This window comes from Vanellus vanellus (genome assembly GCF_965231255.1).
Source record: "Vanellus vanellus genome assembly, chromosome: 8".
In the NCBI taxonomy this organism is placed as follows: Eukaryota; Metazoa; Chordata; class Aves; order Charadriiformes; family Charadriidae; genus Vanellus; species Vanellus vanellus.
This window is the reverse complement of record NC_138913.1, coordinates 8218147-8239115: the sequence shown is the minus strand read 5'-3', so window position 1 is coordinate 8239115 and position 20969 is coordinate 8218147. Positions and strand designations below refer to the sequence as shown.

Below are 20969 nucleotides of genomic sequence, written 5' to 3'. Positions count from 1 at the left end.
AACATTCACAAAATCTTTCAAAGAAATCTCACATTCCTCTTTGACCATTCAAGATTTTATTCAAAATCATGAGCCTAGACCTATCACACCCCTCATGAAGTATTTCATGCCTCAGCTGGATTCCATTTATTCCCCTCTAAAAAAAGTTGGGTTATTACTGGGGACCCTAAGCACGGATTTTTTTTTTTTTTTTCTTCCTATCTGCTTCTGTTATTTATTTCACACTTCAGAGGTGAAATTCTAGCTGCATTGAAGTCAGTGGTAAAACTCTCATTGCCTTCAGCAGGGCCTTTATTTCATCAATAATCCTTTGTGGCATCAGAATAAGAGGAACCCATCTTTAATGTCACACACTTGAGGAAGAAAGTAAATGGAAGTAACAGCTAAACCCTTATGAAACAAAATCCGTGTTTTCCCATAATATCTGCAAGACTTTTTAACTGTTCATATAAAACCACGTGCAAAGGTAATGTCTGATCCCTTGGAAATGTTAACTGTATGAGGTGTTGAAGGTTCAGAATTCAGACCTAATCAGTGATTTCAATGAGACTCTCTGAAGCAGGCTATAAATGTTATCTAAAAACAGGTGTAATCATTATCCTAATTAGAAGAGCATGTAAATATCACAAAACCCCACCCAGGAGCTCCTTTGATTGTAAACAGAAGTGAGTGAAATTTGAAACAGCGAAGGTACAGGTGATTTGGTGCAGGACCTTATCATGAGTCATCTAATAGCCAGTCTACAAGAAGGAATGGTAGCGAAGTAGTCCAATAAATGACCACAGAACATCTACAATCTTCTGCCATGTTTTCCAGTTTGAAAAAATGCTTTGACTGACAGGCAATATTTTTTAAAGATATGAAATAACTCCTATCCTCAAAAGGCAATTTTCCAGTCTTTATGTTTTTACCTTTCTATAATTGGATATGCATCCAAAACCAGCAATGTGCAATAGGAATGGTAAGCTTTTTATCCCCTGACAGCAATATGTCTAACTGTTTCAAGTGTTCTGCAATGCAATACATAGTAGTTTTAAACAGGAGGGAAACGGTTTGAATCCAACACTGCAGTAGAAGGATAGCTTACATAGTTTAAAGAGTAGGTCATCACTAACCTAGATAATTTAGATTGAAAAAGGTTAGAAGCACTTGCAGGAACAGCTCAGCGGGGACAGAAGCCTCCATCAAGAGGACAGTAACAAGCAGGTGTGGCAATAACTTCTTCAGCTTGCACTGTGGCAGCCAGAGGAGGACAACTGCCTGCTTCCTCAGTTCTGAGCTGATGCTACAGTTCCTTGAGACTGTGATGCAGCTTACACTCAAAGGTGACTAAAGGCATATTACGGACTGTCCCTAAAGCGTTATCTGTGATATAGTAAATGAAAACTGTGTTTGTTGAGAACGAGATAAATTCTTGGTTGGTTGGTTTTTCAGGATAGGCTGTGCTATGGGAAATACTGTAGTTTTCAAAGCAGGGATTGATTTTGCTCCCTCTGAAATCAATTCATGGACTCCTGCCGAGACAGTGTGAGCAGAACCAGGCTTTTGAAGAACTCTACTCTATAGTTCCTGTAGTTCATAGGGAGATAGAAAGCTGTTCACAACCCTCAAAGCCCTTGAACAGCAGGGGCAATAGCAGAGATAATCACATTACTTTCTACTCTGAGGAGGCATGTGACATTCCTGGTTGCTGGTGGCTGGGAGAGTTTGACTGAGCTAGAATTCTGCTCCAAATGCCTACAACACTGGAATCTTGATCTATATTAAGATGCCTCTATTCCTTTATTGGGGGTAATGTAAACTAATAAAAATGTCATAAGACAATAACCATCAGCAGAGCAACACTAACTTAGACTGCTAGAAATGAGACTCTAAAGAGAGGATGACGTGAAGACTGGAACATCTGGGGACTGCTGAGAAAACGTTTGGTGAATAGGAAGAAATCTCCTATCCCATCTTCAAATGTGCTCTAAACACGGCACACAGGCTAACAAGATGGTTTACCTTGACATACAAGGATGCTAATACAGTTTAACTCTACTGCTGTGATTTTGGAATCTCAGGTGATTCCACAGTAAATCCACAGGCAGGTAACAGGCATTGTAAAAGAGAAATATTCCTAGCACATCCCACCTGACTACAGTACAAATCAGTGTCTAATGAGAAAAGCTTAGTTGTTTGATGAATGAAAGACACAAGTAGTCTGCTGTCATAATTTAAAAGACTACTAACTTTCGCAATAGTAATATGACTTCGGCATAACTGATTGCATAATACGACAGAATGTATTTTCTATTTTTACACATGCAAATAATAATAAGTAACATTATACGGCACCTGTTTTTTCAGATTTTCTGCTAGAAATTCTCACCAGGGTCTTATATTTTCCAATTACTTATCTTTGCTTGGCAAGCCATGCCACCCCTTTGTTGCATAAAATGATTTCTCTCTTTATGCATGTTCATGAGGGTAAATTTATACAATTTTACTTCTTATCTCTGTCCAAGCTTCATGAAATGAAAAAATGGCTAGTCCAGTTTATTACTTCCAAGCCTTTACAAGTCATAAAAGTGTTTTCATTAAAGATTACACATGGACTGAAAAATAAAATCCAGCCATTTCATTGGCACAAGATACCACTATGTGACCACAACATGCATAATGATACCAAGAGATTTTAATTTATACTGTGAAATTCAATTACTTAAACATTCCTTAATACAAATTGGTTTTGTAGCCTACACCTCTAAAACAACAATTCCAGCCTCTGGCCTAATAGCTTAAGTATCTTCCTTCATCTTTAACTATTCTGATCTTAGAAATATAATTCACACAGTCAGCCTGACCCACACACAAAAAAAGAAACTCCTAAAGAGAAAAGTGCAATACATTATTGATGACATTCATGAAATTACAACACACATCATTCATCTTAATGGACTTGTTTGAATGACACATCACAGTGACCTGTAAAGTGTAACGCTGAAGTAGGAAACCTAATTAATAACTTCAGGCAGTACCACAGAAAGAGGTAAAATAGCTCCAAACAAATGAATCAGCCTTAGTAAATTAAAACAAAGAAACTATAAAAATGAATTCTAAAAGAACCTTTTCTGTAACTTTTAAAAGCCCTTTGCAGGCCTAAAAACATAAGCATCATTGATCGAAATAATGTGATTCGAGTTACATGCTGTTTTACCTTATCACAAATGAGGATGTAATGTCACCCCTACCAGACCAAAATGAATTTCACAAATTCTTGAATGACAGATCACACTAAAAATATATGGACTTTAACACAACTTCAAACTATTCTGGACATTATATTAGAACAACTGGACAGTACACGATAAAACTAGATTACTACATTATTCTTGTAATGAAAAAAGATTTTTTAGCTTACAAGAAAAGTTTGTGTGTAGGTAATATACAACGCAAGCTGAATTATTCAGGTACTTACAAACAGCCTCCTACCTTAGAGCTTACATTTGAGATTTTGAAAAGTAATTATTAAATCATTAGGACATGACGTCAAGTATATTCCCACATAAAAGGAGTACATGTTTTCTCTGTGGAATCAGATTAGAATTTTTACAGGTAAATGCTATGGGCAGCCTCTGTCTATTCCAGTTATAACACAATGTGCTTTGACTAGACCTGCTTCAGCATCCTCACAAATTCAATTTTATAAATCACTGAATTATTTTTTCTTGTACTCTCCAAGGAAAAAAGTGCACCAGAATAGGGGTTCTCTGCATTTCCCTTTCTCTTGATAATGTTCAATTTTGAATGCACTTTTCTTACCTCTAGGAGTTTGTTTTCATTCATTTTTGTAAAATATAAAATGTTATTAACCTGGCAAATAAATAAATGCATTCTAATAATAGCATTTCCATGTTGAGAATTCCATTTCCACAGGGTGTTTATTTATTGTAGGACATAAAATATTAGAAATTCTTCTTCCCTGGAAGCTGCATGAGCTGATTTATACTAGTTTTTTTACACTAGTTTGTACCTCAGAAAATTTTAAGGTGAAGGTACAGAAATCATCCCTTCTTCCTCTGGGTCCCTTATCCTATTGATCTCCAATGGTGGTTCTCCTTTCCTCTTTATTTTTTTAACTTTCTTGACACCCACATACAGTTATTTTATCTTACCTATTTTATTTCAGAGCACTATTGTGGCAGAAGGTTTATAATTATAAAATTAGAGCTGCTAGCCATGTAAGACTAACTTTTATCAGGACAAAATTTATGCAGCGGTGAACTATCATTACATGCCATTATAGCTGATCCAGAGGAAATGGATTTCTACAATACTGATTTCTTGTTGGATCGAACTGTGGAAGTAACTGGCTCTGGGCCAGCGTGATCGAACAACATACATGTGACCAGGGAAGATGGGGATATGGCAGCCAACCTTTTAGGGCAATTTAGCTGTAAATGTAAACGTCATTCTATTCCTTTGCTGTCCTAATGTCCTATTTATGGATCCTTTGTTTGTAATGTGTTGTTCCTAACTTTTGTTTGCTAAATACCCTATCCTTTTCTAAAAGCCATCCACTGCTTTCACTTGGTGCTTTCATTTATAGAACTGCAAATTGTTCCACCAGTATATATTAAAAGCGATATATTTAAATCATATGTACACTCAAAGGTGAAAGTCTGGCAGAAAGAAAGGTATTTGCATGGTATCAGCATTTGATAAGCTACAGGTAACCTAGACATCAAACCTAAATAGTCTGAGCAACTGAAAGGCGTATCAAAGGCACCGTTATGTGACAGTGGTAAACCAGATAAATTCGGTCCCTGCCAGATAGAAATTTATCTTGCATAAGAGACAGGAGTTAGGACGCCTCTTATTGAGTCAATTATGGCAAACAGAGGTTATGGTAAGTCTGTATTTAACAAAATCCTGTTGGGACATGGGACTACAAGGAGGTAATTATTCCAAGTCTGAATTCATTTCTGAGAGGACAATTTAGAATAGGGCTTGTTAAAAAAGTAAACCCTGATTTTGGCAGCTCTGTGAAGTGTCTCAAGGCTTGGTTTGGCTTGATTGCCTGCCAAATAAACAAAGGAAAAAGAGAAGCCAAACTGGAATGATAGCTGGTTACAAGATATATTATCTTTTATTTCCCGACAGTTATCTTTGATTGCAGTACTTTTTAAAGGTTTTGAACGCATTGTCGTGAACCACACTAATCTCTTACTGAATTGCCGCTAAAGCCAACACTAACTCTAGCATAAGTTTCAGCTTGATGCACCCTTCCAGCCTTAGATCTTTGTCAAGGCCTGGAGTACACTTCTAGGTCTTACTGGCCCTGACCAGCCTTACCTGGGGCGACTACCCACTCCCCCTGCTCACAGGCCCAGGCGCCCCATCTCACCTGAGCCCTGGGTCTTCAGTCTCAGCCTGAGCTACATATCAGCTCCAGCTCTGTTGCTGCCGTGCAGCCAGTTGATCCAGACCCCTATCTGTAGACTACTTCCTGGCTTGACTTGCATCACCATGGGCTTGCTTGATGACCAAGGCTCTTGGCTGAACCTGACTGCCGCTCCCAGGCCTCCCCTGCTTGCATGGCTTGGGCACTATAGGCATGGCTGGAGAGGCCACTGCCTTGTTGGCCATGGCGCCGTGCTTGGCTCCCCACCCTTTAGGGAGCAGCCAGCTCTCACCATCCCTGACAATCGTCACCTAAACAGGTGACCCTATCAGACACCACTCCTAACCTTACCTACAGACCTTCCCAACTTTAAACCTATCCTGGTGATTGTTACAGATTTATGTACTAGATTCCAATTTGCCTGTATGAGCATTCAGAATCCTAGAGTGAAAGTGAAAGCTCTGTTAAAGAAATCAAGCTGAGTAAAGGTTGTTCAGGGAATTTTTTTTGACCAAAACTCAACATTCACAGAAAACATTCACTTTCACTTTCTGCTCTGAAACATGTAAGAAAATCATTCTTCTGATAGTTGTTTAATTACTGTCAACAGAAAAGACTGCCATGAAATAAATCTAACTGAATGTTAATCTTGATTTTCTGATAATAGGACAGTGCTATGTGATGGCTTGGAAAAGATTTCAAATGGGATACTGTATCTATGACAACTTGTAGCTAAACTTTTTCACTTTCATTGAATAAACAGTAATTACTTCATTTCTTCCTGTAATTTTTTATATTTTTGTGGCTTATGATAACAAAACAGCTTCTAGTATAATATAAAATAACCATGAACGAATGGAAGCTGGAAGCTTAATGCAAGTTGCTAATCATAAGAGGACTGATGTTCTGGAACAGCCTCATATAAGAATAATGGAACTAAGAAGTCTGACCAGTTTAAAGACTCAGTTTGAGTAAAATCAGGCTTAAAAAAAAAATACCTGTTTGTAAGGGATTACCTTGCACTCACATTTTTTCCCCTGTTGAAACTTTTCTGACTTTAGGAAACATTTCTTTCTTAGTTTTGAGTAAATAAGATCAGTAAGTAAGAAGAATCAATTCTACAACTTCGACAATACAGAATGGCTTCACAAAACAAGTAGAAAGAAAAAGTAGGATGTATTTGTTCTTCAGAAGTTGCAAGTAATTATCTATCTCTGCTAAAGAGCAGTCCTCTAATTAATTACGCATGATTTTCTCTAGGGTTTTATAGAAATTATTTAGTGACCTAATCTAGAAATTCCTGAAGATGCCACAAAACATCCTGTCAGACTCTTTGCCATAGACCTCTCAAACCCTATACGCAGCTAATGACAGAATGATATATACTCCACAGAAACATAAAAATTCCTTGAAAACACTTCAATATTTTTTCTGTAATTTCTTAGAACAAGGACTTGCATCTATACTTAAGAGTGATGATGCATTAAACAAAATTAATATAACTGTATTTTAAAACATTATTTGCTGGCAGAAACTGGTATGAAATATACTTTGTTATATTTCAAATAATGTAGCTGTTGGTAACAAATGTAGGCATGTTCTTTGATTGATTTATGCTGCACTTGCTTTTCAAATGCAAGAAACATATGCTCATGTGAATAACTTGGAGGAAACTATTTTTCTTTTAAGGATGTCTCAGTCTGAAATACACACATTCAAAGCAGATGTGCTACTATTTTGAAGGACTTGAGGAAAGCGAATTAAAATTATTTCCAAATGGCGCACAGCTGATGTTCTGAAGGCTTCATAGGGATTTTTATCTACAAATCATATAAAACATCTGATTCCTAAGAAGGAATGCCATTTCTAAACAAAGCAGCAAGCAGTGCCCAGTATTTGATGCAGTAAATTGGCTTGACCTTGATCTCCAGTTCTGATCCTGACTAGATTTATCATCTTAAGTAACTTCACAGCACGAGATATGAGACCATTATCATCGTAGCCAAAATCAGAAAGGTCACTATCATAAGAGTTAACTATGGATAAAAAAATGAATCATGTCATAATATGTTCTTAAATATATAACTTTAGGAGTTTCTTTAATTACCTTCAATGGCATGCATACACAAAAAATTAACACTTTTTTTAATACCAGTTAAGGTAATTTTCGTGTTAATGATCCCACCACCAAATTTCTAAGGCCTATTGCCTGGGTAATACCTTAGTGGGGACAGTATTTCATATTACCTATTTTTCCAATGAATTCCACTTATTTTTGTACTATATTTGAGAAATGTTCCTGGCTAGTATTTCAAACATACAGAAGTGGTTCTTATCTGTCATGACCAAAAATGTGGAACCACATATTTCTTGGATCTAAAAAATGTTATCAACCCTACTGTTTATGAGAAAAATGAAATAATGTATAAAATAATAAGTTTCTGTAATATTTAACAAATTCAAACCCTAATACTTCTTATAACTTTCTGAGATGATATGCTATTTTTCTCTGTAACCAAATATTCTTGGCCTATATAGCACCATAAGCGTAGACTTGAGGGAAATCTGCCAGCAAGGGAAACTGAATGGAAATTGCACCTGAATCGGGAGACTTGCTAGGCATCGGCATGAGAGCTCTGCACTGAGCTCACTGAATAGCCCTCAGTGAAGGATTTTTACAGTTAGCAGAACAACTGCTGTGAAACGGGCTGAAACATCTAATAAGGCCACGCATTCAAATAAATGTCATTATATAAAAACCCAGGTCCTTTGCAAGGTCAAGACCATGCACATTCACAGAAAGCATGAGCGATTGTATGTCCTGGATGAAGTTTTGTCTTAAGGGCCACCAACACTGTGTTAAATTACAATATACATAATAATATTTACTGTATAAAAAAATTAATGGGTCTGATGCATACTACAGACAGAACCTTCTAAGTGTACAAGTCAATCTAATTAAAAGGATGGCAGAAAATTCATTGAGAAGTACATAAAGGAAAAATAAATTAAGGTATGTATACCCAGGTTTACCATTCATATCAAGGAAGTGAGAAAGCTGGTTTCCAGCCATGACATAATCCCTAATTATAGTGGTTTTCTGCTTTTGCAGGTGTAATGAAAAGATTTTCACATTCCCTGTTTAAATAAGCTTTAAAGTCAACCATAATTACATCTCTGCAGATGGCTAATTCCGTAGTATTTATGCAGCAAATGCTCTTTAAATAGTAAAAATTTACAAGACAACAAATACAGTGATTACTTCATGGTCATTACACGTAGTGGTGATTGCAAAGGAAAAGCCATTTGAATTGCCACTCAGATGGATCAGGTGTTTTGAATATGAGTTACACTCACTTCATTGCATCGTCTCAGTATTAAGAAGGGGCATAATTCAGTATGATTATCAGTCATGAGAAAAATAATAACCATAGCAGGAATTTGTAAGAGCATTATCAAACTAGTAATTGCTACTGATGTATGCTAGGATAAATGTGCTGCTCCACACATGGATGAATGTTAAAGAGTCAATATCCCAGCACATGAAATTCTATCTGGCCTAGAGAATGCATAACCACAGCGCTGTTCAATCACCCCCAGAGGGGCTGGAGGACCAGGTCAGAACCCTGTCCAAAGCTGCCCTGCACAGAGAATGCTCATGCTGCCACAATATTGTTCCTGACAGGTCCATCATGAATTAAACAGTTCCTACACTTTCCTAACTATACCTGTTCAGGGGAGCTGCTATGGTAGTAAAAGGTATCCTGGCAAACGCTTCTTGTGCTATTCAGAGTTACAGCTTAATTTCAATACTATATTATGTTGATCCACTGAAAAAGCAGATTCATGACTGTGTCTTCTTCCCAGTCCCTCAAATCCCATTTTGAGTATCTGTACCATATGAGTGAATAAGAAGTGATCTTAATTATGTCTGGTTTCTGGTAGCTGCTCAAGAGAGAAGACAGTTCCTTTTTGCCTCCCACCCATGCTATACCCCCATGTAAAAGCTGGGTGCAATGTTTAAAAGGAATACAGTGAATAAAATACTTTAAAGTCCACCTTATATCAAGGTTGTTACTCCAGATTCTGCTAGTGACTTGGATGTAAGACTTTGATTAAATTATGATTTTAAACTGAACTGAGTGTGCCAAACATGTTATTGGATTTTTTTTTAAAGATAGAAATAGCTCTATAAGTGCTATTAGAATCTAGTGTTCAGGATTAAATTGCAAATATTTCTTAGTTTGTACCAACCTAGTTAAATTTATCTCATTGCTTGTTATGCCATTAACTAACTGGCTTGTCTCTGGTTTTAGGATTAGAAAAAATAACCTGGAAGAACTGCAATTATATTCTTATAAATTATTTTCTAATCAGGGGTGACCTGCAGAGATGACTCAGTCTGCTCAGTTTTATGATAAAAACAACATTTGACTATGCTGTAAAAATTCTGGATACTGACTCATAGTTGTCGCCACTTTTATAAATCCTGGTCATCAGACACACAGCATCTATTCACAGAAGCATATAAACCAAGAACCTAATCCTTTCATTCAATGTCTGCTACCAAAGACTGGGAAGAAAATCATCTACCAAGTAAGAATTAACTAAAGATTTAACAAGCACTGCACAGCATCTCAGAAGTTCTGACAGTGCATAGCTGCCTTTCTTCACCTATCTCATGAAACTCCTTTTTGTCTTCCCACATTCTTGGGAAGAACATAAAACCATCCTTGGATTTTTTCCTGTCATTTTTTTGCCATTAGTAGTTCATGGAGTGAGCTACAATGAAGGAAGTCTTACTGAACCTGTGTCTCACTTCTTCTGTCCTGAATATTTGAGTTCATCATGTCTAACTTATACTTACACAAACTACAACCAGACTGAACAAACTCTGCAGGGTTTGAAGGAAGAAGGTAGAAGAAAATGGGAAGACATTTTAGGTGCAAAAAATACATTCAGGAAAATGTGTATCAGAGAGAAAGGAGCTGAACAAGAACTGCAGAGCCAAGAGATACCAGGGAAGGATTAGGAAGTGAAACTAGTAATAGCACTAATCATGACTCCACTTATACGATGTAGAACAATTATAGAAGAAAAGGAGATACAAATTTTGAAAGATACAAGATATTAGGGTGAAAAGTCAAATGGAAAATCACTGCTGTACAGTAAGGTGAAAATGCATTTATTCTGACTGAATGGCAAAATCTGAGGTATGCTATTCTAAAACCAGTACACAATACTTTCCTTCTCCCCCACCATCATTCCAGTATTATATTTACAAATTCATATGGCAGATAATACAAGACAGAATATTATCTACTACTGTCAGTGCAACACGAATCATTGCACTATTTTCCACACTAAGGATCATCAGCACCATATCAAATCATTCTCTGCTCTGCATAATGCAATGCAGAAAAAAAATAATTCCATGTGTTTGGTTCAGGTCAGTCAAAAATATCTCAAACAAAGTATACAGGAAAATGTTCTACTTGAAGCCACAATCAAAGAGTTCAAAATGAAAAAACTAATCTGCAAAGAGTCTATACAATGAGACAGAATTAGTCTTCTGTAGAAACTCTTGGCTAGATATTTTTTTTCACATGACATTGCACTACATGTTTACTGATGTAACGGTTTAAGATTAGCAGGATATTTGCATCTTTAATGTTTGTCCTCTGTAAATCCAGTGAGCAGCTTGTTTACACAGGGAGATTTAATAAGGATTTTAATTTTCCTACTAAATCTATCTCTAGAAACTAGAGTCTTAGGGCATGTGAATTTTGACACGTGAAAATCCGCTACAGTTTATTAGCAAAACAGAAATAAATCCAGTAGACTCTGTACATATGTCAGCAATGTATATAACAAATCTCAATCTGAAAGGAAAACATTTGTTCTAGTGAACAATAAACACTTCAGTAGCATGAGATTAGCAGGAATGCAAATTATCTTTTTGTGTGGTGCTAAAAGCGTCTTTTGATTGTTCTTTCATTTCATTATGGTAAATTCAGTGTGCATAATATATCATTGCTTATAGAGAGTATTTTATTCAGTGCATTTTAACATACTGATTGGTTGTAATTTTTTAGCCCAGTGAAGTGTTAATGTCACACCTGGGTATCCATGATAAAAAGAAGCAAAAGGAAGAAGTTTAACTTGCACAAATGAGCAATAAAAACTGCTGGAGGTCTTTCTTGAAAACACAGATTGTTTTCAAAATCCTTACTTTTCACCTACTTATTACTCAATTCACTCAATTACATCTACTAAACATAGCACAATGGCCCTTGCAACAATGCCATAAGTAGTGGTGACAGATGTGTACCGCCTTAATGGACAGGATAAACTTGGCAAGCTAAATGAAAGATTTTACACAAGTTGACTTTGATTCTTTTAAAAAACTGTTAAAAGAACTGCTAGGACATACCTGATCCTTAAGCAATGGTTTATTAAGAATAAACCCCACGTAACTGGAGCAGAAATGACAGCCTGAGCCCTTGTGTGCCTTTTTTGGATGTTTAAAGACCAAAGACAACAAACTCTGGTTTTAGATTTGGAAATCTTGGTGGGAGCATCACAGGGTGTTCTAGGAAACCCTGCATCCTTTCTACTGGATCCGTCTAGTATCAACATCATCCATCAAATACCAAGATTAGGTTGAGTTCTAGACATGGACCTGAAGAAATCAGACTTTCAGAAATAGAGGACATCTTATTTCACTGAGTGTCCTTTGCCTGATATTCCATAAAGTCTTCCTGATTATCTCATTTCTTTGCGATGTTCTTATTCATTGTTCCAATCCTATTGAAGTGCTATGCCTTTCAACAAAAAGACACAAGCTGTCTGTGTGAATACCTAAGGGGCGTACACACAGACTTGACAGACAGGTTAGGCTGACAGGTTGTCAGAGGCTGTGGTGATCAGCAAATATAAGAATTATAATAAAATATTCAAGGACCAGGGGGAATGGTCTTATTCAGTCTAGGCAAACTTATGATTTGAGGCCAATATTTATAAACACTAGGAAGATACATGCTGTCTTGTTATCCATATTGCCGGTGTCTGTGTTTTGGTAGGTATTTTTATAGAGTGAAAAGCATGCAAAAGCATGACAGTAGACTTTTTGACTTTTAGAAGAGTTTTAAAGATTAGCTGATGCACAAAAGACAAAGAAGTTCAGGAAAGAGACAAAGAGGAGACAGATCACTCAGCATGGATGCATTTGCCTGATTACCTAACTTACAAACATTAATTTACAGAAATTAATTTTATTCTCTCTCAGAAGCCATGTAGAGATTTGGCTAATCAGTGTCAGAACAGGCTTCCGTGTCCGTGTGTACTTCCTTGACCTTATCAGACAAGCTGCTTTCACTGTAGGGAAACTGCCCCAGGTCTTTGCTTTGAGCTATGTTTATTTATGGCTGAAGCATCTTTTGTTTAGAATACAGAGATAAAGCATCTTCTTCTGTCCCAAGCAGGCAACTACATGTGCTTTGCTGAATGCTGATGAGGGTAAGAATTTGAGATTTTCTTACTATGTATCAGCATTTATAGAATCACCTTGTATCTCTGCTGATGCTGATCATCTCATTGAGAGGACAACATGCTTGAGATAATTCTTCCCCCCCCTCCCCCGTCTACGTACAGTACCTAAAGTAACAGAACTTCTGTTCTTACCTTAGCTTCGTACATGCCAGTGCAGTGAAATCGATGGTTATTAGTATTAGTATCAAAATATAAGCATCAGAGAATATACAGAAAAGTTCAGTGTAAGTATATAAGAGTAGAAAACAAGAAACAGCTAGGGAAAAGAAACACATATAAATTTCTACTGATTATTCCATTAAAATAATGACAAAATATAAAATTATCAATATCATTATTTTACAAGAAGCAAAGGCAGATAAATGAAAAAATATCAGTATTTTGTTTTTTGTTCCTAAACATTTATTTTGGAAATAGAAAGACTACCTGGGGTTACCATAGGGAATCACAGAAATTCTTCAGGTAAATAAAACTCAGAGATTTTGTCCTAACCCCAAATCAAGCCTCAGGGTAATCTTTGCAAAGCAGGATAACATTTCTCAACCTATTACTTTTCACTTTGCCTAAATTTCTGGATAAGACTAAAATACCCTGATGAAAGCTGTACCTGTATATTTCCAGCTGAGCTGGAAATATAGAATATCATGGGGAAAGTATGCTATTGTCAAATTTTCAGTTCAATGTCATGAAGTTGAGGTAAGAAGGATGATAGTCTGAACCACAATGTTTACTCACACTGTGAGTACAACAACCTGCCAATGTCAATCATCATTAGTTAAATTTAGTCAGGATATCCTAATGTAATTATCAAAAAGTAAAGTAATTTGAATTCTGTTAGCAACTTTGAATAATTTTATTGTTCATTATAGCAATTATGCCCAAATATTGCCCTATGACATTGAGTGGCATGAGGTATCTGTTTTTTTAAGTACATATACACAGTAAGAGACTACAGCTATGGCAATAAGTATACAAACCATACAAAAAAGATATAGAAAAGATGTATTAGTTCCCCTTTAGTGGTCAAACACAAGCAGGTTGCAACCCTCATCCCGCAATAAAGCAAAAAATCCACCTTTCTTTTGAATTGAAGTTCTAGAAGAGAAAACATAGCATAGATCCAGAACACTGTGAATTAGGACAAACACAAGCCTAAAAATGATGCCTCGACTTCAGCAAATTTGTCAACTACTTTGATTGAGGTTGAGAATATGAGTCCAAATGGGTATACAGGAAGCAATCATTTTTTCATGAAGAATACGTGCTTTACTGTGCACACAAATTCTTCCTTCAGAAGGCTGTAAATTACAGTATTTATGGAATCTTAATGATCTAAACACAGTTGGAGCCTGAAGGTCAAGGCTGCAAACTGCATCCTAAATTTCTGTTTACAGATGAAGCACAGTATTTATTGCTGCACTGCTTGCACTGCTATAGTTAAAGGGCTGCCAGCATTTCCATTATAAACCACTATTTCAGGGGTTTATAACTTGCCCATCAATCTTCTGACTGGGATGAAACATGGCATACAAGGTCCTGGCTGTGAGAGTGATTTTCTTTGCTTGTTTTCTTTACCAAATTACAAAAACAAAAGCTTAAAATTATACAAACAAAAAAAAAAGTACATCAAGATTTTGAAGTACTTTTAGTGTTCCTGTGATATAATTATAGCTTCAGAACACAAAATAGATTCATATAACTGCATCAATTAATAGAGGGACTTTCAATCCCTAGAAAGCAAAAAATAAGCCAAATAAAGACATATTGTTAGAGGCTTTTTTTGAAAAGAAACTGTACTGCACTGTACTGCATATTTTTAATGGCAGGAAAGGAAATCAGAAATCTATCACTGTCCTCGATTCTGTTTGCATTAAAGGCAAATCTACACTCCAATTACACACCTTGGCATGGTACAAAGAATGCATTTACATAAGTATCTAAATGATGATACACAAGGTGTACTTTACTCTTATATACTCCAGATGATGTTAGGTAAAATAGTACAGAATAAAGTCAAATCCAAAGTTTGCCCACAAACTCTGAAGTAATATTATTGTCTACTGTTAAATCTTCTAAAAAATTTAATGAAATTAGGAGGGGAAAAATTACAGTATCTACTTTGGCAGTGGGAATACTGCACTCTGTGACGAAGTACTGCTGACAGCAGGAAGGTGAAAAATTTAATTCACATTATACCTGCATATCTAGCAATTACATCCTGATGAATAACAAATGTAATATTGCAAGCACTGCAAGAATTTAAAAATTGGAAGACCTCAAAAAACCCTTTTACTGGAATCCTAAGTTTTGGTATAATTTATTTTTACAAATAAAGAACTGGGCCAGATTCAACAATGTGCCGTTGCAATGCAACACAGACACATTACATTATATTAGGTAGTTTTATGACTTCTTTGCAACATCATACCAGTTCAGACAAGAAAGACAGCAGTGCTAAACCTGGAATATTAGACTTTATTTAATCGCATTTTGGTTTATTTCTTTATATTATAAATCCAGTCATAGCAGGAATGAAGTAAATTAGTCCCTCCCTAAATATCCCTGTTATATTTTCTTTATTATAGCTGTAGGGATATTATTCATGGACACTGCTGAGTTCACCACAACTACGTTTCTTTTTTTTTGGTTGTTTTTGTTAAAAGATTACTGTATTTGTTTTATGCCATTCCTAATGCCTGGAAGAATCTCTTCCTCCAGATGCTGCAGCTTTCTGCTTTTCTTCCAAATTCTGCCTCTACCGCCTGTCTATTTTGTGCCCACTTGAAATATCACTTGCATAAGACATTTGACAATTTTTCTCATCAACTGCAATGAAGTACTGTTTCATTACTTTGGGTAGTTCTGGATGAAAGTACATTTATATTCCTAAATAACATAGGTGCCTCATTCACTTCTGTGTCCTGGTCCCTGCCTGTCTCCTGTGTACGTATGTATGTCAGTTCACTTCTGAGCTCTCTTTTTTAAGTATGCCAACCAGTTTCCCCCTAAAGTAAAACCTGGGTATGGCTTTAGGGACAGTTTTACCTTAGGAAGCCTCCTAATGGACAGTATGGATGAGCTATTGGCTATCTTCAGCCACAGAGTCCTTCTGCCCCAGCAGAAAAGGACCTGGGAGTGTTGATTGATGGCCAGCTGAACATGAGCCAGCAGTGTGCCCAGGTGGCCAAGAAGGCCAACGGCATCCTGGCCTGCATCAGGAATAGTGTAGCCAGCAGGGCTAGAGAAGTGATTGTCCCACTGTACTCGGCACTGGTGAGGCTGCACCTTCAGTACTGTGTTCAGTTTTGGGTGCCACACTGCAAGAAGGACATTGAGGTGGTGGAAAGAGTCCAGAGAAGGGCAACAAAGCTGGTGAGGGGTCTTGATAATAAGTCTTATGCGGAGAGGCTGAGGGACTTGGGGTTGTTTAGTCTGGAGAAAAGGAGGCTAGAGGGGAGACCTTATTGCTCTCTACAACTACCTGAAAGAAGGTCGTAAAGAGGTTGACGTTGGTCTCTTCTCACAAGTTACAACTAACAGGACAAGAGGAAATGGCCTCAAGTTGCACCAGGGGAGATTTAGGTTAGACATTAGGAAAAACTTCTACATTGAAAGGGTTATCAAAGACTGGAACAGGCTGCCGCGGGAAGTGGTTGAATCACCATCCCTGGATGTATTTAAAAGCTGTCTAGATATGCTCAGGGAGATGGTTTAGAAGTGGGCCTGGTAGAGTTAGATAACAGTTGGACTTGATGAGCGTAAAGATCTTTTCAGCCATAACAATTCTATGAAAATAATCCCAGTAGGCCTGGTGAAGCCAAACAACCCACATATGCCCCCACATTATAGCATAGGGCATTCAAAACATATCCTTGCGGTCAAGCTATAAACCACTACATCGATGGGCTGCAATATGGTGCTGCAGACAGTTTGTACTGAAGCACTTGCGCACCCTTTATTACTTCTCCTGAACAGCCAGAGGGTCAGGCATTACTCAGGGTAGGCTTGGCCAATTCTTGCTTTGCAAACTTTTTTTAAGCTACTGATTGACATAAGTTGGTTTTGGGTTGATTTTTTTTTTTTTTTTGTGTAGAGGAATCTATGTTGAGAGATATAGACCTGCAGACTTTTTTCTTAGAAAGAGTGGAATGATTATGACATCTTAAAATCAACCTGGGTAGTGCAGCTGAATACATATCAGAGAAGAATTCTAACCAGAGGCACGATGTTATGAATCGTGACTAAGACCCTCTCATTCACTCCACTGTACTGCCTTTGACTGGTTGAAATGCACCCAAGAACACTGCTATATAATTAAATATGTTAAATAATGCTACACTGTATCTTGTGTAATTCTGAATCTTCAATGAACTGTAAAAAGTTTTAAATAAAATATAGGTGGAGCTTGTCAAGCAGTATCAGACTTCAAAATATTTTCTTCTGAAAGCTTACTGTACCATCTAACAAGTATCTGTCATGCTGCCTGAGTTGCCATCACAACGTACATCTTGTTAGCAGTGATGTCATGACAGAAATGCTACAGTGCTGCATTCTAATGACCTCTTGTTTTGTAATGAATTAATGTTTTCTGCAGAAAGGATGAGATAGGAAAAATTAGCTTTATTCTTGGATACTCACTGAGAATCTTTTTAAAAGAGCATGACGGTTTGAAAACCAAGCAATGCAAGATTACCATTTAGGCTCAAATGGAGAACGTGTTGAATACAATACCTGTAAAGTCCTGGAGGAGCTCGATGAACTAGGAAACTTTTCTCCAAGCTTTGTAGCACATCATTGAGCATCCTGACTCTCATAGGAGCTCTCTCCTTGGGGTCATTAGCTGGGCGCATCTCATCAGATTGGAACAATTCTGCAGTGTCCCTCAGACGTGATGCCACTGCAAGTAACTGAGGAATGACTACTTCATCACCTAGGAACAGTAAGAGCAAAACAGTTGCCAGTGATTCAGAGAACATCACTTATTACCCTTGCTTACAAGTCAAAATTAATAGTCCAACTAAAACCTGAGCCTCTTTTCCCTTGTGAGAATTATGTAATGGAGCAAGGAAGGCCATAGATCATTGCACATAAGCTCTGATCTACTTCTCAAAGAAGATCAATTTGGGCTGTGATATTTTAAGATCTAATAAGCTATGAGGAATGATTTTGGGGTAGAGCTTGAAATCTACCATTGGAAAATCCACCATGCAGGAAGCAATGGTTATAAATCAGTAACAATAACATTTCCTTCTGAGATGGAATTTATTCAATGCCATTTGATGCTACTCCTCTCAAGTTTGAAAGCTTGTGCTTGGATTCCATTACGACTGCTGTATAGAAAATCATAATATGCAGTGTTTAATTGAATTTTGTTCAATATTTTAGAATCCTACAGTTTAACAACAGTTGTAGAGGAGACATGAAATCGTTCCTCTTAATCACTTAAATCATATGCCATTGAGCAAACTAACACTTTAATTGATATCCAAATGTATATTCTAGTCCAGTCAATATTTTCAAAACTTTTTAAACTCGGAGTGTTAATTGTTACTTTGTAATCCTACACAGACACCAAAAGAATAAATGCCCACAGCACTTTGGAGCACACCACAATTTCGTTATTTTCCTGTTTGTAGACCAGAAAGAAGAATGTGATACGTGCATTGGAGCATTGTGAATGCGCAGTCTGTTCCCACCTGAAGTGCAGGTGAAAAGCATGCCCTCCTTTCCCAGTGTGTGCATAGGCTGCGTTAATTTTTACAAGCAAATGGAGAGAGAAAGTGGAGTCTGAACCTGATATAAAGTCAAAAGTAACATCAGTCAGCAAAAATATTTTCAGGATGGAGAAATGATCTTTAAGGCTAAGATTCACTTTGCCTATTAAGGACAAGAAAATCAACTATCTTTAGATCTTTCAAATGACAATTTAATCAAAACAAACCATTCAGCTTTAGAAGCCATCTCACCTTTAGTTGAATGTACAAACCTCAGTGAGTTCAGTATCATAGTAACTGAAACGATTAATCCAACAAAGCGGTTCAAGACATAAGTTAAATGAATACTAAAGATCCTTGTCTAATGGATAAATGGAAAGATCAGAAATAGTAAATGGAGAGCATAAACCCATTTCTCAAACTATTTATGGATAGAGTCTGAAAGGTGAGCATATAACAGGAATGGAAAAGCAAATAGGTACAACTAAGAAAATCAAGGAAATGGCTAAATATGACATATTCTCCCTCTCATATGGAAAAAGAGATTTGCTACTGGATACATTTCAGCAAAGGGAAAGGAGTTCATAGATCCCCGTGCAAACCTGTCATTTAGCTGACTAACGCATTCCAATCTAGCAAAACATGAAAAGATCCAAAATACATGGAGAGACAGAGGCTGGTGTAAGAGAAACTGTCAGATTTCCTCTTGACCAATCCACCTTTTCCTAATTAGAATGGATAACAAGGACTGTAGTACCTTGATGTACAGGATTGGTATCTTTCTGATTGAGTCTGGAGTAATGTAAAGTCTTGATTAGGTTAGGTTGATGCCTCAGAAAAAAAATCTTCAAGCATATAAACTTGGTATATTTGGCATATTTTGCAAAATATCAGTATCCTCAATTTTCAGATCTCAGGCAAACATCCTGTGCAGCTGAAGAACTTGTGATTTCCATGCATATAATCCAGGCACTGCGCATACCTTACTCTGGGACTTGTGTCAGTATGGAAAGGTTTAAATTCACCCTGTTAGAAAGCATCCTTTGGCTTCAGCAAAGCACTTCATATTCCAAGTAACATACGACACTTATAATTTTTATTCTGAATATTATACAAACAATTGTAAATGTCAGCTGTGACTTTTCAATAGGGAAGGTGAGACAAAGGGAAAATGCATCATTCTGTACTTGGAAATGAAGCCAACTAGACCACCCTTTTACACATAAAAATCCTGTAAATGCTCTCACTCCTTCTGCAGAGTATGCATATTGCCCCTAAACCAACTACATTTTACTTTACAGCCACAAGTAAAAAGCACTGTTTACATCACACTCTATACCAGCACCCGTTACAAAACGAACACCCAGGCCCTTTTCTAATACTTCAGTACAAAACCTGGAAGTGGCTATGGCTCGTGTTACCACCGAGAACTAAGGACACAATTTTAAGGGCATCTGTAGTTTTTACCACAACACACTGAACTTCACTGCCAAGGGAGAACATGATTTGTGCTTTTCTCAAGTTGAGAAGCTGGGAGTGGAAAGACAAATGATTCTTAAAGAAAAGGATGCATTAACTAATAAGGCCTTAAACATCTTGTGATGCTTCTACAGAGAAAATAAAAAAAACCTGCAACCGCTACTTCACTCAAGAGAAAACAATGCCACATTACTATATTTTGTATTCTTTGTCCTTTTGTCTCTGGTATGAATCATGATGAATCATCTAAGCTAGCTGTTTAGTTGTTAAATAAATAAAATTGCAAGTACAAGAAAGTGACTCAAGAGTACGTATACTCTTGATCAGAGAATTATACTGTTGAATTTCATTACACTTGCTAAATGTAACTGGATTTTACTGAGAAACAGGTTACACCAAATAGATATTTATTCTTACAGACATTGAATACAATAGCCTTTCCCTGTGTAACTGATTGCTCTTATGAAAAGCAGTGCTAGAGATTTAACATTTTTAAATTGTGTTTGTGCCATCTGGTATGAATGTACTTGCCTACAAGTACCTACAGGAGAATGAACACAGACAAATCAGCAGTTTAAAGCATTACACTGGCTCTCCATGCATGTGAACATGTGTTTGCATTTAAGATAGAGGGGAAATTGCTTCAGGTTTTGATTAGCTTGCACATTCATGATCCGCTATGGTGTGGTATTGTATTCACTAGGAAGATTTTTCACGGCATGCAAAATTGGATGATCGGACCTAGCAGTGGAAAATCTGAATGGGAAAGCTTTGTAGAAAGTACCCTAAAGGGGGCAGAAACACAAATCCACAGACATCCTGAGTGCAAAGAATATGTT

The 20969-nt window shown here is 36.9% G+C and overlaps 1 protein-coding gene across 1 annotated transcript in view; it reads right to left on the bottom strand.

The window, feature by feature from the left end:
* The window catches only part of NAALADL2 (N-acetylated alpha-linked acidic dipeptidase like 2), a gene marked incomplete at both ends in the record, with an annotated part of 383945 nt that overhangs the window by 402 nt on the left and 362574 nt on the right, over positions 1-20969 (bottom strand). The window contains one exon of the mRNA XM_082486918.1: positions 17669-17867. Coding sequence (XP_082343044.1) covers positions 17669-17867 — 199 coding nt within the window. The remainder of the gene's footprint in view (positions 1-17668; positions 17868-20969) is intronic.